General features: G+C 38.3%; 2 protein-coding genes across 2 annotated transcripts; one reads left to right on the top strand and one right to left on the bottom strand.

The window, feature by feature from the left end:
- Window positions 1-7,960: 7,960 nt before the first annotated feature.
- LOC135705417 (omega-amidase NIT2-like) lies at window positions 7,961-9,534 on the bottom strand. Its single transcript, XM_065227150.1, has 2 exons — window positions 8,944-9,534; window positions 7,961-8,878 (listed from the first exon to the last, which is right to left on the bottom strand). Exons 1-2 carry the CDS (start codon window positions 9,280-9,282, stop codon window positions 8,387-8,389), a joined length of 831 nt encoding a protein of 276 aa, XP_065083222.1. The 5' UTR covers window positions 9,283-9,534; the 3' UTR covers window positions 7,961-8,386.
- Window positions 9,535-9,808: 274 nt separating this feature from the next.
- On the top strand, window positions 9,809-10,902 carry LOC135705416 (omega-amidase NIT2-like). The gene has a single exon (XM_065227149.1). The coding sequence runs from the start codon at window positions 9,877-9,879 to the stop codon at window positions 10,714-10,716; it is 840 nt and encodes a 279-aa protein (XP_065083221.1). The 5' UTR covers window positions 9,809-9,876; the 3' UTR covers window positions 10,717-10,902.
- Window positions 10,903-16,663: the final 5,761 nt, after the last annotated feature.

Raw genomic sequence — 16,663 nt, 5'->3', positions numbered from 1 at the left:
CAAAACCCTTTAGCAATGTCCGAATTCTCCTTCATCAGCTCTACGAGCCGTTCGAACTGACGGGAGGTGGTTTTTTTTAACAGTTGTCATCTTTCACCGTACTTCTGGAAGTAGTGTTTTTTTTATACAATTGATATTTTTCAGTAATGTAATTGGTAGTTTTAATGGGTTTTAATTAAAACTCTTACCTCGTTAAGAAAATTTGTAGAAAAAACACTACAATGTCTCACACCAAGCAAGCTAACGCGGGAAAATAACAACAAACTCAACTCGACAGAATGTGAGTGAGAGATGAGTCACTACCTGACAAGTGACTGATTCAGTCGAGCTACTTGACAGCATCGCGTCGACTCGACAGCGTCGCGTCGAGTCGACTGCTGCATAATACCAAAATAGTCCTGTCGAGTGTCTGTCGAGTCGAGTGACGCTTGACTCGACTTACATAATTGGGGCCATAATTCCTTCCCAAAAATGTATGGAGAAAACAAGAATTTGGAATGGTGATTGTTCTTAACAACCCATTATTTGTAAGGTTCACTTCCAAAAAACCTTAATACATAAGGTTAAAACTTTATCACACAAACGTTCATGTAAAGTTCCATAAGCATTTCTGTTGAAGTTTAGCAGGAATTATACATGCAAACGTCCCATAAACATGTTTTTTTTTCCTTCAGTGTAGAAACGTTACGCGTTGATGATGCCTGTTGAAGTACCCAAATTTACGAGGGGCACGCACTTCCAGACAAGGTTGCAAAGACTCATTTCAGCTAAAACAATGTTTTTCTAAATTATGAAATAATTAGATGCCATGATCAAATTTTGAATTGGTAGGATACAAGAAGAGGTTGCAAAGAATGTGTTTGACATATTAAACCTGTTTATTTCACTTCATGAGAGTCACAATCAGCGATTTTTCACAAACTCACTCACTCACTCAGCGATCAGCAAATCGCTGATTGTAACTCATAGAAAGCAAAATTTACAGGTTTTATGTTTCCAACGCATACTTTGTAACCTCTTCTTGTAAGTTACAAGTAAAACATGCCATCATAGCATCTTTTGGTTTTATTATTCCGAAAAACATTATTTTAGCTGAAATGAGTCTTTGAAACCTTGCTTCCAGATATGAGTACGTGATAATTAAAATACATCGTTATTATTTAAATATTTTGAAGACAGTAATAATTGAAATTAGAATACTTTAAGAGACAATTCACAAATAATTAACGATAAATAATGCAGTGAAACATATGTATTGAAAATATTTAAAATGTCGAATTTTGTTAGTAGTTAAAGTAATTAATGAAATTTAGAGTGTATTTAAAGTAATGAAGGACAATTTTATGCATAATGCAGTGCAACAAACATGTAGTAACAATTTGAATGTTGCACCTGTCGTAGAAGCTGATATTTGTGCACTTGAAGTTTCGAAGTGGTCACGAGAATAAGGATGTTACAGCGAATCACCTTAAATTGTCATCAGACAAAACCATGCATGTGTCGTTCAGGATCAAATTCACGCTGGTATGGGAGGAACAAATTATTGATGCCAGGAATGTAAAATATTTTTTTTTCTATTTTAATTTGGATTTTATTTGGAGTTTCTACTACAGTTTAACAATTTGTACATCATTTTTGCTCAACATAATAAAAACAACCATAAACAAACAACAATATCGATCTCTTAAGCACGCAGTGCACTCAATTATTCAACTTTCCTTTCGCAAATATAAACAATTAAAAACGCCAGTGACGTTAACATTCGTTCCGGCATCACTGCCAGCCAGATTGATGCGATCCCTCTCTCCTTTTTGTTCCAAGATTGATACTGTCAAATCGACCAATCAGAAACTGGCTCGGATTTGACAGAAAATTGGATCGAAATCGGTCAGGTCCCAGGTCAAGGCTAAAGCCCTACAGTAAAAGTATGGACGACTGTCACCACAAAACTGAAAAAAGCTGTTCCAATCGAGCAAAGCGGTGCGTTTTGACGGTTCGATTGGAACAACTTTTGACAGACGTCCATACTTTTACTGTAGGGCTTTAGTCAAGGCCAGTACTACGATACTCAAGGATCTTCACATCAATCCCGAGTGCTACCACGCTGCCATTAGTCAATTGTCAATGGAAAACATCGAGCGGAATGACAAGTCTCGCGAAATGATCGTCTTGGTCATCAGAGAAATGTTCGAGAAAAAGATCATCACCAAAGTTAAATTCTTGCACGCGCTGGAGCAGTTGTTCAACGAAGCAGACGATCTAATCATCGATCTACATCTACCTGTGGAGTGTTGCCACAATATGGTTCCATGACATACTAAAGAAGCTCCTGCTCTAGTACGAAGCTCTCTACGGTAAGGATGCCACCGATGCCAGGGTAGTCTCAATCAGACCTTTTTTTGTTGTGGAGGGGAGTAAATCCACTGTTTGTATCATGCAAACCGACCACTATTTAACGAGTGGACGGCTAATTGCCTGGATACATATTTTCCAAGTCCGGTATAATATAGTTTATAATACCAACTACCTTTCCAGTATTTGCAAACCAAATTTCACTAGGTTGTAAGCTAATACTTCCAAGAAATTTAAACCAACGCTTGTGTAATGCACCACAACTGCAGAGCACATGTTCCGAGGTTTCACGTTCCAAATTACAGAAACGACAGATATCACTCTGAACCCGACCAAGGTTCTGTAAATAATTCCAGACTGTCAAATAGAAAGACGGTCATATTTATATCAAGTGTTAAAGTAAATAGTAACTGTGGAAAGTGACCGGAAAATCCAGTGAAAACAATGTAGGTATGTTCGCAAATACAGATGAATAATGCATCTCTTAAATATTCCTAATGAAATTGATTATTACATTTATTTATTTAATTTTTATGATTGCTCTTCACAGCCAGGAATTCTGTGCTTTCGGGATCAGGTTCCAGTCAATGTTTAAGGACTGGCATCTCCATGAAAGTAGCCACCTGCGAAAAAAAAATACTTCAGCGAGCAATATATGTTATTTTATAATATATTTTTACAATTAAATAAAATCTACAAATTATAATACAAAAAAAAGCTATAAATTATAATTAATCGAAACAAAAAAAAAACAAAAAATGCAAAAGATCAACAAATATCCATTAACGGAACAGTTCAGCAACAAATTACTGAATAGTTCGGTAAATAATTACCGAATTGTTCGGTAATTTTGACAGTTAATAAAGTTCGGTGAAAAATTACCGAATACGGTAATAATTTCTAAGTGTGTATACACTGCTTTATGAGCTGAGTCTACACGCTAACTTCTGCTTACTCACCAGGTGAGTCGATCGTACTCACTTTCGTCCGATGTATCGAGTTGTCAAAAATTGAGTAAACGAGAAATGTCAAACTGAGTAAAAGCCAAAATCCTGGACTTGGAAAAAAGGCCAGTCATATCGGAGGAAATCTCATAGAAAATGTTACTCAAAACCGGCTGAAATGCCTTCAGGTAAGTACGAATTGCTTAGGGAAACGGTGTTGAACCATTTTCTGCTCCGGTAAAATGAATCCGGAGCAGGCAATTTCTATTTCCTTGAATATAAATCAAAACAAAAACCCTCCCGCAACTGAAAATACCGGCGAGTGAATTTGCCTCAGTCTACGTGAGAACGTCGTTGAGTCAACATAATGCTACTCAATGTTGAGTAGCCCTACTTGCCGCTGAGATGAGTACATTCGACTCAATTTTGAGTTGACCAGAATAAGCGTGTATGGCCCAACTATCAATAAAACGTGAGACCTATTACACACTTAATCTAGCTCGGCAAAATCTCCAACAGCCGATTACTTCGGCATTTACTTTTGCTGATATCTCTGCAAAATATATGTTTGTTAGCTGATATCTCAGCAAAATGTTATTTGTTAGCTGAGTCTCGGCAATTGTTTGACTGAATGTCAGCAAAATAAATTGCAGAATTATTCGGCTGTTGGAATCTCGGCGAAAAAATTTAAGTGTGTACATTTATCAGTTTTTTTTAATCTGAACTTAACTGTTGTGCTACATTTCCCCGAATGTCGTTTCCCCGAATACCCATTTCCACGAATGCCGTTTCCCCGAATGTGCCATTTCCCCGAATGCCATATCCCCGAGAAAAAAAAGTTAGGAAATTTCCAACCGTTATTGCTGGCAATTTTCTTACTATATTTTGAGCATAGATTGCAAACCAGATCCCTCCCCATGGTCATGGAGGTAGACGGCACTGAAGCAAAGGGTTATGTTTAATTTCTTTATATTTGCAACGATGATGATTTTCTATAATGACACATATCACCTTCTTAATGCTTCAGTATACCTCAAACGATTAATTCTTGGTTGTTAATAGAACTTCCTTGATGCAATCGGCTGCTTCATGCAGACTGAGCAATTCTGATTATAGTATCAGATTTGTTCTGTATACAGAGGAACTGGGAGGGCCAATAAAGTAATGATTTTCTAGTAAATTTTGCATTTAATTATATTAATACTTTATTTTTAGCATACGATACAAAAGTGCTCGTTTTTGCGTAAAATAATCAATATTTATTTTGTAATTACGTTTAAAAGTTTTAAAGTTTAGTTGCTCGATGACCCTGGAGGGATCGTTTTTGCTTACTGAGCAGAAAATCAAGCTCTCCGTCATCACTCTTAAAATTCATGATCACTAAACACAATGAATATGTTCTTTCGATAGCCGGCTATCGAGAGATTAAATAAACAACAAATAAACAATACATACTTTTGGTTGCATCGCCAACTTGAGGTGAATCCGAACCGAATACCCTACCCAACCCTCCAACTCCGTAGCACTTATGAGGGTGTCGCTAAGTCGGTGGCCTCTCGTTAAGTAAGTACTACATCAACATTTCCTTCCCTATCCCTAGTTATGGTAAAGATGGGCGTCGCCGGGAATAGCGACAGTCATGCTTCTGTTACTCTTGTTTAGAATGGAACCAATGTTTACTCCCCAGCAGGCATGGAAAATCATTTGCATTCATTTCGTGCATTCATTTACATTCATTTGTTCTTAACTTTTTTTATTAACCAAATTCCGCAAAATGATGTGTAGAGTTATTAAAGGCTTTGTTATTAGCTACAACTTTTGTTAACAACTCAAATCCGTATCTCGTATGCATGACGAACCAGAGCGAACAGAAGTCACTACTGTTTTTCACTGAATGTATTTTACATTCACTGAAAAACAGTATCAAGTTCTGCCCGCTCTAGTTCATGATGCATAAGAGATACAGATTTAAGTTACGGGCAAAAGTTGTAGCTAATTACAAAACCTACAAAGCTCTGTACATCATTTTGCGGACTGTTGTTGATGAAAAAAGTTAGAGGCAAATGAATGTAAATGAATGCATGAAATGAATGTAAATGATTTTCCATGCCTGCTCCTCAGCATTATTCCTGAAAGTAGTCTAACTGAGAATTTCAGAAGAGACGTGAGTGTCGCTAGTATCCAATCTACGAAGTATATCATAACAACGCTAACGCTAACGCTAGTGAGCAGATTGCAAACCAGATTAAATTTCAAGCCATGCAAATGGAAGGTTTATGAAATTAACCCAACTACCAATTAATTTGCTTCGAGTAGCTAGAAATGCATTGCCAAAGCACATAATGCTCACTATGCCCCTCTCTCCCCTATATTAATGTATTGAGCCGTTAAAAGCATTTTCATTTTTATACATAGAATAATAATCCAAAACCAAAAAGAACAAAAAAATTGGCAAAATATCGTCGGTTTGACAAATTGGTTATAAATTTTAAGGAGATTTTGCCTTCTTTTATTTACGAGCAATTCTCTCGAGAACTTTGGAAAAACATGAGAGATCGATGGTTTGACAAAATGGTAAAATATTTTTATTCCTACTTTTTTACATAAGCAGTTCTTTCGGGAAATTTAGCAAAACTTGTTTCGGAAATTATTGCAACCAAAATTCAACAGGTGACAGTAATAAACAGAAGTTATGGTGATTTGTTTTGTACGCAGAAAACCGGAAAATGTTTATTTTATTAAATAAGAGCCTTTTTCTTGGCCTTTCAAAAAAAATATTTGTACAGAAGGTTTTTTTATATTATGTCGCAACACCCCTACCAAATATTTTTTCTCGTTTCGCCTTCACAAACGAAAATTTAATAAAAATGTTGAAATCTGCATACATTATTTTTCGGTTTAACTTTTCGCCCATAGAAGGTGGCGCTATGCTGTCAGTAGTTGTGAGTGTAAAACTCACAGCATTCCTCGATTCATTTGTCAAATCATATATCTCACAAGTTTTGCCAAATTCCACGATTTGAATTTATAAAAGAAAAAATCTCGTAAAACTATGTTATCAATTTTTAAATCCATCGACCTCACATATTGTCTAAGTTCTCGTAAGACTGCTCGTTTATAAAAGAGGGAAAAATTTCCTCAAAATACATTACCAATTTGTCAAACCGTGAATCTCACAAGTTTTGAGAAAGTTTTCGAAAAAAACATTTACAAATGAAGGATAAAATACGTTTACGGCTGAAAGTCTCCTAAATAAATTTAAAAAGAAGGGAAAATCTACTAAAAATTTATTACCAATCTGTCAAATCATCGATATTAGTTTTGACAAAGTTCTCGAAAGAACTGCTCATGCATAAAATAAGGGAAAATGTCCTAAAAATATATTACTAATTTTTTCGCTTCCACTTCTGGTACTGCCGCCGCCTCACTAAAACCAACAATCAATACGAAACTAACGATTTTAAATTGGCTCACTACTTGACTAGCCTATTGGTCCCAAGCAAATCGATTAACGTTACCCATTCTTGTCAAAATTCTAGTACTACACAATGTTTGTTTTGATTCGCTATGAAAATTTGACAGATAAAATGAGGGGTTAGTGGAATTTCCTATGTTTCGAGGGGTGAATCGATTAGCTTGGGACCGAAGATAGTACCAGAGCTGAGCCAAAAAGTAGATCGTTTATTCGGGACTTACTAGTCTTAGAGTTACCTCTATACTAAAACTCTCGCCCGATTGATTGACTGTGAACAGAGATTTTCCCTTTTTTATCATGAGCTGTTCTTTTAAGGTTAATTGTTGCAATATTCAAAGATGTCTTTTTAATGCTCGCGAAACCAACCTTAGAAGGGGGTGACCCCGGCGTAGTTGCCAAAGTCACGAGTTCAAATCTCACCCCCGGACAAGTCACGAATGACCCAAGAGTGTTAAAGTGACAATAATGAAAAAAAAAACCAACCTTAGAAATGTAATACAGTCAAAGTATTTTATAAATTTTTGGATTTCATTCGAGGAAATTACATTCGGGAAATGGCATTCGGGGAAATGGGGTATATGTTTGTCTGGGATTCGGGAAAATGGCGTTCGGGGAAGTGACATTCGGGGAAATGTAGCACAATCGAACTTAACACATGCCATTACATTCTCAGATAATCTTATAGGTAAATTTGAATCTGCGAGATAACAATACTTCCCAGTTTTTAGAAGATAAACACGAATTTAGTATATGTATTGGTATCCTTGCACCTTAACCAATACATAAGTTTAAATCACTAAAGCATACTAAACATACAAAGGGTAAATCCAATCTGAAGAAGTAGCGGCAGCATATCTATGGGAGCTGTTCGAAATCATCGTGATTTTCAACCAATATTGAACGTACTTTAAGTAAAGAAAATTTTAAGTTTTCATTAACCATAGCTTAAAATTCAAAATACATTTAAATTTTCCAAGCATTCTGATGTTTATCAATTCTACCAATTTAGAACTATCACGATTAATAAAGAAATTTGAATGTATTTACGTTTAGCATTAGTGTTGATTTAAGTTAAGTGTTCAGTATTAGCCTCAAAACATTATCAAATATTAGGCATTATGCTTTAAACCTGTTCTTCCAGTTAAATAATTATTATAACTATTTATAATCAAAGAAAATAACAAAGTCAACTAAATAAAAAAGAAACCATTATTTCTAAATACCCATAAAAACCAGAGTTCACTAAACGAAGAAGTCATCAAACTCGACAGGGCCGCTATAGCAAAATGCTTGATAATGCCTTCTAATCATGGTAAACTCATGAGCTGTTTTTTTGTCCATCACGCAGTTTGCCCATCACGCATGGCCCAGCTGATTCTATTATTGTTCCTAGACGCAGAAATTCATTCTGAATGCAGCATCAAACACAAAACGATCGCTCTACTATCAACACAGCTTCCACAGAATCACGTGCTGCTTTATTATCACAATCCATTAACCTAGCTACCAGTTTCAGAACCCAGGCGGTTTCCATCTGCTAAAACTTCACAATCTTCTTTCGAGTACATAAAAAAAAAAAACAAATAATTTCCCTTTGCTGGAGTTGCCTCGGCGATCACTTTCTCACCACGAGCTCGTACAGGTCTGCTCTCTTCTGCTGCAGCACGGGAATTTGCCCCCTCACTTCCGGAAGCGTTTTGAGTACCAAATCAGCCACGACAATTTCCTGAAATTCGGTTCCATTTTGGATCACCTGTCCCCACGGGTTCACGACCAGAGAGTGCCCGTAGGATATCAACTCGGCATGGCAATCCCTCGCCGGAGCACAGAATGCCACGAATACCTGGTTATCCAGGGCACGAGCGCGGGCGAGCAACTCCCAGTGCAGTTCTCCGGTAAAGACATCACAAACCGCAGGGTAGATCAGAAGGTCACATCCCATCTCACGATAGGCAGCGGCGAACTCCGGAAAGCGCATATCCCAGCATATTCCTAGTCCGATCTTGGTTTCACCTACCGAGAAGGTCGTATAACTATCGCCTGCGGTAAACACCTTCGATTCTTCGACCTCCAGTTTGCCCGGGATGTTAGTGTTGCAAAGGTGAATCTGTTTCAAGGTCAGAAGGAGTTGATTCAGTCTAAAGGGTAACTACGATGATCGAATGTACTAACCTTCCGATGTCTGGCCACCAGCTCACCTTCTGGTCCCCAAACCGTACAAGTGTTGTACAGTTTGCCGCAGCATTTCTCCACGAACGATCCACCAACGACGTGCACGCCAAAGTCCCGGGCTGCCTTACTCAACGCCTGACTAGTTTCACCCAGCGGAATTTCCTCGGCATTCGCTTCAAAGTTTTCCTCACTGTACGGGCAGTTGAAGCTTTCCGGTAGCACCACTACGTTGGCATCCTTCTCCTTTTTGGCGATTCGAATCAGGTCCACAGCATTCTTCAAGATCTTTTCCTTTGGTCCAGCGATCTTGAGCTGAATTAGCGCTATTCTGATCACCATCCTGACGGTTCGTGCTCGATTTCGTTACTGACACTTGAGAAGCTGAATCCAGCGGTCCAACTTATCAAACTGGGATTGATTGAGCGATGACCTCCAGAGGCCAAGTCGTGAGTGATCAGCTGCGCATTCGGATGGATGATCAACGTCTACTGATAACGACACGACGGTTGCTAATTTCTTCGAGCGAGCGTCTCTTGATTGTGCATAGACAAGGCTATTTATAAAGGATTCCTCCACACAAGTTCGCTTTGTTTTGCAATGATGGTGATGGCGGACGTGATGGGTGATGAAAGGCTCTTGATTTGTTTTGATTTACTGCGCGGAGATTGCAAATACTGCCCGAGCATCGTCTCGATCTGAGATCGTTATTGGCGCGTTTATTTGAATATATTTGTACTTGTAGTGGTGTAGTCTGTCGTTTGATGTGAAAAACATGAGCACATAATCCAGTTACAACTGTTGGAAACAACTTTGTGTTGGTTGTGAAGCCTTTTATCACCACATCGTTTAGTGATAATTGGCAGCTATTTATTTGCCAGTGATATTCCAAACAATCCACAGTTCGTATTCACCCACGACAGTGAGAAGAACCAAATGGCTCCCACATTGAAGATCGCTCTCATACAGTTGGCTGGATTTCCAACAAAACAGGAAGCCATAGCAAACGCCGTTAATCAGATCCGAATTGCTGCCAAAGACAAAGGTGCTAAGCTGGTGGTTCTGCCCGAATGCTGGAACTCCACCTACTGTACCGATGAATTTCCTCGTTCAGCTGAACGGATTCCATCTGGGGAAACCTCTCAAGCATTGTCCAAAGTTGCTGCTGAACTGGGGATCCACCTGGTTGGTGGAACGTTCCCGGAAGAAGATGCTGGAAAACTTTATAACACCTGCTCCGTTTGGGGACCAACTGGAGAGTTTCTCGGCAAGTATCGCAAGATGCATCTCTTCGATATGGACATCCCTGGCAGGTGCACCTTTAAGGAGTCGAGTGTTCTAACGGCTGGCAGTGAGTTCATGACCTTCAACGTTGGTCAAGTGAAAGTTGGATTGGGAATTTGCTACGACCAGCGGTTCCCAGAGTTTGCAGCCATCTATCGGCAGCGAGGTTGTGACCTGATGATATACCCATCGGCATTCGATACCTACACCGGACCAATGCACTTTGAATTGATTGCACAGGCCCGGGCCCTCGATAATGGCATGTTTGTGGTGCTCTGTGCACCGGCGAGGGATGCTTCGAAGGATTACGTCGCCTATGGATACTCAACCGTTTGCGATCCGTGGGGACGGGTCTTGTGCCGAGCAAAGGAAGGTCCTGAAACGTTGGTGGCTAATTTGAACATGGGACTGCGTGACGAAATTCGTCGACAGATTCCAGTACAGGAGCAGAAGAGAAGCGATGTTTATGAGTTGGTGTGCAAGAAGCAATAATAAACAAAGAGATTACATTTTTGCCGATGAGCATTTAATCATTATTGAACTTGACCAGCGAGACTATACAAGGAAGTCACGGTACCCCCATCATGGCTTCTTAGGTTATCGATGTGGTAATCCCAGCTTTGGACACCGTCTGAAATGAGACCTAGGTATGATGAAGGGTTCACTTTAAACGAAGACAACACGGTGTTGTCTTCGCTTCAAACAAGCACCAACTAGAACACTTGGTAGTTCTGGAACTGATCATCTTGAAGAAGGGAAGTTCATTTATGAGATCTTTTGCAAGTTCAGGGAAATGATGTTTGACAATAAAAAAAAACTATTTCATACGCCATAGATATTTCTGTACATACTGAACGATCCGTCCGACTGGGTCCACTGGGATAATATTAGAGAAGGTCTAGTATAAGAGAGGAGCAGATTCAAAACATACTACATTGGCAACCTATGCCTAGATGATTTCTGGCAACACTGCCAATGCAATCAAGATAGGCACTGGTCGATTGGCGTTGACGGCGACGCTGTAGCTCTGTACTCCTATGAGAAAATCCATAAGCAAACGTCAGACTGTGCGTGAAACATGGCGGACTTTGTACTATCCTTTCACTCCACCGAAAATTCCCATAAGAAACTGTCTATATTTGCTGGAAGAACAAATTTTTCGACGGTGCCGTCAACACCAATTGTCTCTGGCCTTGACAGTTCGTTTGGCTAATAATGATCCAGTCCACTCCTCTATTATACTAGACCCTCTCTAATATGATCTAGTGCACAAAACGTCGCATACAGCAGCGAATGTTTTTGCAGCTGAGTAATTCGACAGTGAGCATGGAATTTCAAAGATATCCGGAAACGGTGAGAAACAGTAGCGTGGGATCCACAGATTAACCATGCAATGGGCCTCTTTGTGAAGCTGTTTCGGCGTGAATTTCTACCAGTGATTTCACAAAGCTACACCATAAAATTTAAGTTATTTAAATGCAACGCAAAAATGTTGGCAAATTTTCTCGTGAAGAAAGAATCACAAAATATTGTTTTATTTAGAAGTTCAAGTGGTAGTAAACCGAGGGGGCGACACATCCAGATTTTAGTCTTTTTACCATAAATCACGTTCAGCCTTTATTTAGGGTAAATGATGGCTTCGGCAGCCATCGACTGTTTTCGGCAACCACAATTTAAACGTTAATTTCGATGTATTTTCTCACTAAAACACTTCGCTGAATGTATTTAAACGATTCCTTAGTCTTTCAGCTTCAATCCTAATACATTTTTAAGACTGAGCAAACCTGTTATGCTAGGTGTTTCTTCAAAAGAAACATAAGCACATCAAAATACGGCTGATTTCGAGTTGCCGATAATAGAACAGCTAGTTAACACGCAGTTTAAACGGAAAGGTTGCCGAAGTAAAAGAGGCTGCCGACAATAGTCACACTCACCTGAGAAGTTTGGAGCGTCTTAAAAACGTTTTCAAACCGTTTTGGACAGTTTTGTTGATTGGAATGGATAGAATAGCTAGCAGCAGATGAATGTAAACAAACAGATACGTCATATGTGTACGTGACACTGAGAAAATGCTAATAGAAGTGCGGAAGCTGCTTAGATTGACGAGAATACGTAAATTCCCCTATCTAATAACTGTCTAAGAGAAGAGGTGACAATACGGGGGTGAAAATGAACCACTTTTCTGTCAAACGCGAACCAGCTCCCGATTGGCCAATTTCATGTGCGTAAGATAGAGATAGAGATAGATAAAGATAGAGATAGAGATAGAAATAAAAGAGGAAGAAGCCAATTGCCACCTCTTCCTCTTAGATCACTGTGCGCTATCTGTTTTCATCTGTGATATCTACTTCCATCGACTCTCGCCGAGGGAGGTGACACGGACGAGGAGGGCGACACATCCAGATCATCGCCTTTTTATCATAAATCACGCTCAGCCTTTATGTATCTAATAACTGTGCGCTATCTGTTTTCATCTGTGATATCTACTTCCATCGACTCTCTCAACTTTCATCTTTCTTCACATCGCTTGCATCTTCTCGTGAACGAATCAATCACCGAACGAAAAAAGCAGCAAGCCAAGTTGTTTGTTTACATTTTGCTTCGCCGTTTTTTCCATAAGTTTTGCGGCTCAAGTGATAATTTCATGTGTGGATAATTTTAAAGATATTGCGGTAATACTTCATAGGTTTAAGTCAGAAAAAGCTGGAAAAGCCGCGCAAGGGGCCATTGCGAGATGACATGGAGAAAGATTTGTTCATAATGTATACATTTGTACACCGATTTAGTACCTAATCGATAACAACATGCGACGGTTGAATCGAGTCACTTTATTTCAGCATTCGTAAGTAACTTTGTAATTTTGTATATAAATTGTATTGTTATTAATTTGATTTTTAATTTTCACTTTGATGCTCGTGATGAAAACAGAATTGGATCTGGAAACTGGCAGCATCGATTCCGAAACCTATCCCAATACAAAAACCTGCATTGGAAGATTGAAGCAGTAGATCTCGGTCCTGGAGGAGCGTAACCTTAATACCACAGACAAACAGACATAACACTCGCAAGTTGTTCATCGAACAAGCATTTAACGGTCAATTAAAAAGTATCGTAGTTGAAACACCTGTGGCGCGCACAGTCAATTCCCTTGCGTTTGACGTTTACACACTACCGCCATCTGTTCAGCGTAGTTCCCACCACAGTGTACTCAACAGATGACGGTAATGTTTTTAGCGACGATGTTTTACAGTGAGAAATATCCAATGTGTTATGTCTGTTTGTCTGTGTTAATACTGCAATTGTATAATTTTAAAAGAGAAGTGTTTATGATTTCATGTTCTTACACCCCATAACCTTTCAATATCTTTCCAGGAAAAGTTTCACAATTGAAAAAAACTTTGTTCAATAGTTAAATCCCGCTGCCGGATTCCAAGTCATTGGCTGCATCTGGACTGTTCGAAATTTGTGTCGTGCAGTCTGATACACAATCCAACATCTGAAGTAAGCACGGGAGACAGCGCGACAGTTTTACGGGTTTGGCAAGAGCGTAGTGAGCAACCGATGGAGGCTGATATACTTCCGATGGCTGGTGGAATCATAGGGCCCTATTATGTCAGACGTGATCACACCCACTATGGGACAAATTGCATCTACACACTTAGTTTTTTTTTGCCGAGATGGGCACCACCGAGCAGCTCGGCATTGTATTTTGCTGGATCTCAGTGAAAAACTTGTCGAGATTCAGCTAACAAAAGGGAATTTTGCCGAGAACTCAGCTAACAAACATAAATTTTGCTGAACCTAAAAAATTTAGTTAGATAGGTTCCGATTCTACACATTGTATATTCACATACCTAGGGGATGAGTTAGGTTTGTGATAAGTTTTTTAGTGAGAATAACACTGATGAAGACTGAACATTGTAGTCGAAATACGTATATGCCATGGATACCAAAATTTTTTTAGTGGAATTAAATAAAAGATAACCTTTTTGCTGTTTTATTTAAAGCATTTCGCTAACAACCCAATTTCATTACTTCATAAAAAACATTTTAAAAATAAATACAATTTTAGACTATATGAAACATGTTTTGTTCTATTGTGTTACCTGACTCATTATGAATATTCGTTGTATCCGCGACCCTTGTCTAGTTTAGCATACGATAATGAATGTAAAATTAGACGAGTTCATGTTCAACTCTGTAGCCTCAGGCAAACAAAATGAAAAGCCAATTATTTTACTAACTACAAATTTTTATTTGTTACTATAAAAAGGTAACCATTATGAGTAAGTATAGTAAAGCAAAGTAAGAAATATAACTATTGCTCGTTAATTTTAACATTTTTAATAATAGTGTTCGTGAGGTGATATTTGAGATTCTACACGGTAAGAAAAAAGTACCCAACGGCCAGTTCACTTTTACCTACTTTTGACTAGTTTGTCTCATTTTCTCCTTCTAATGTTGTCAAAAACGGAGTAGCAAAACCACCCAACAGGGGTAGTAAAGTGTGGGAACCCAACGTTGAGTATAATCATATTTACCTACTGTTGGGTACAACTAACTTACTTTTGGTTAAAAAGCCAGTGGAAAATTCCATACGAACTGCACACAAGTAAATGAAAATTAACTTGACTCGCTTTACCTACTTTTGGGTTCCTGCACTATAGTGCCGAGATGAGTGAAAAGAACTTAATTTTGGGTACTTTTTTCTAACTGTGTATATTCTCGTTTTCGTTTCGGTTATACAACATGTTCATCGCTCCCAAGACGGTTTTATGACAGGTAGGCAGGAACTCACGGTCTCCCAGTGTTGGTGAAAGTACGAAAAGTTCACTATTTTGTCTATACAGAAATTCAAAACAAAAATTTTTGAATGCGGATTTGGACAGTTTTTGACCTGTTTCATACGACCGGAAGGTGTATGCTGGTTACAAATGCCGTGCCAAACTGATTTCCTACAAAATAATCAATCTTTGATGTGAATTTCGCTAATAAACACGAGGAGCATTTCTTATAGCAAAACTTGCCATAACAAAATGGGCGATTCATTTTAGTAAACAAACTAACACTTCTTCCGACTGTGGCACCTCTCTTACTCGCCTGGCATCGTTCCATTCCTACCATGCCTAGCTAGACCATCAGCATGAAACGAGAATGAAAAAGAAGCACGCTTAGAACAAAAGGTTGGCTGTGAATTTTCTCGTCGTTGCTCTGCTCATTGTCAATGAAAGTAGTGTCGATAAGCGAGTTGAAACGAAACCTCATTATGGCTTTCAATCCCTTTCACACTATTTCACCGCAGTTGTTAAATATGCGTTATGTCCCTTTTTCGTTACTTTCTATAAGATAAATATGTGGATGGAAGATAAATTAAACATATTACGGGTAATCTTTAAGTGTTTCCACATGAGAAATGCTTTAAATATATTGTCATTTACCGTCATATACGTCATGAAACCTCTGTTGATGTGTTTCATCAAAGACGAAACCACAGACAAACGGACGTAACACTTTGAAAAAGTTTTTCTTGAAAACATAGTATCTCAAAACATAGGACCTGAGTAACGACATCTCTCTGACTTCTCGCGGAAAACAAGATTGCTCGCTAACTCGCAAACAATATTGCATAAAAGTTCTATAGAATGTATAGAAACGTCAAAGCGAGGGGCACGCAATAGCCTTTATGACTGCGTTGGATTTAAAGTACAAGGTGTTCAACTATGTAATTAAGTAATTAAAAATGAAAATTAAGTATTTCATGTAATTAAATTTAATTTCGCGTAATCAAAGTAGTGCCAGTGTAATTACTGTAATTAAAACACGTACTTCAATTTGATTACGTAATTATTGTAATTAAAAAAATATTTTCTGTAATTAATGTAATTAAAGTTACACAAATGTAATTAAAAACGTACCCAAATCCTTATTCTTGAACTATTTAAAAAAAATGAAAAAAACCCTTAACACGTACTCGAATGAATCAAATTATTCAAAAACTATTCTTACACCCCGAAATACGCCCATTAATGTTTTACTAGACTACAAACATGACCAATTCTGCGAATACTTATACTAAATTTCTTGGAGCACCATGCTAGAGTTGGAAACTGAAATATTCCACTCGCGACAATCGATTTCACTTTCGTTTTGTACGTTCAACATAATGTCGTATCTAGTGCACTGTATTCGTTGAATAATGCGCTTTAATGCAGAACTAGAATAAAATCGATTGTCACGAGTGGGTTATATCGGTTTACAACTCTAGCGAAAATATACAGTGAAAAGGAAGTGATACTCATAATGAGGGCCGTGATTGCTGTACAAATGAAATGGGAATCACTTAGTTGTGACGACAAGTCTTCAAATTTTACATTTCCTTAAATTCAAGCAATTCCTCGAGCAAATTTCCTCCCGATTAAAAAATGTTCGAATTTTAAGC

This window comes from Ochlerotatus camptorhynchus, unplaced genomic scaffold, assembly GCF_037179485.1.
Source record: "Ochlerotatus camptorhynchus isolate MF236.1 unplaced genomic scaffold, CSIRO-AGI_Acam_v1.1 ptg000266l, whole genome shotgun sequence".
Lineage (NCBI taxonomy): Eukaryota > Metazoa > Arthropoda > Insecta > Diptera > Culicidae > Ochlerotatus > Ochlerotatus camptorhynchus.
Note: the sequence above shows the minus strand (reverse complement) of the source record. Positions and strands in the feature narration are given on the sequence as shown.

Bases quoted from the DNA above. Each gene is read 5' to 3' on its own strand.
- LOC135705417 (XM_065227150.1), bottom strand. From the start codon at position 9,282: ATGGTGATCAGAATAGCGCTAATTCAGCTCAAGATCGCTGGACCAAAG. The intron at 8,879-8,943 runs GTTAGTACATTC...ACCTTGAAACAG, and splicing joins TGGTGGCCAGACATCGGAAG to ATTCACCTTTGCAACACTAA.
- LOC135705416 (XM_065227149.1), top strand. From the start codon at position 9,877: ATGGCTCCCACATTGAAGATCGCTCTCATACAGTTGGCTGGATTTCCA.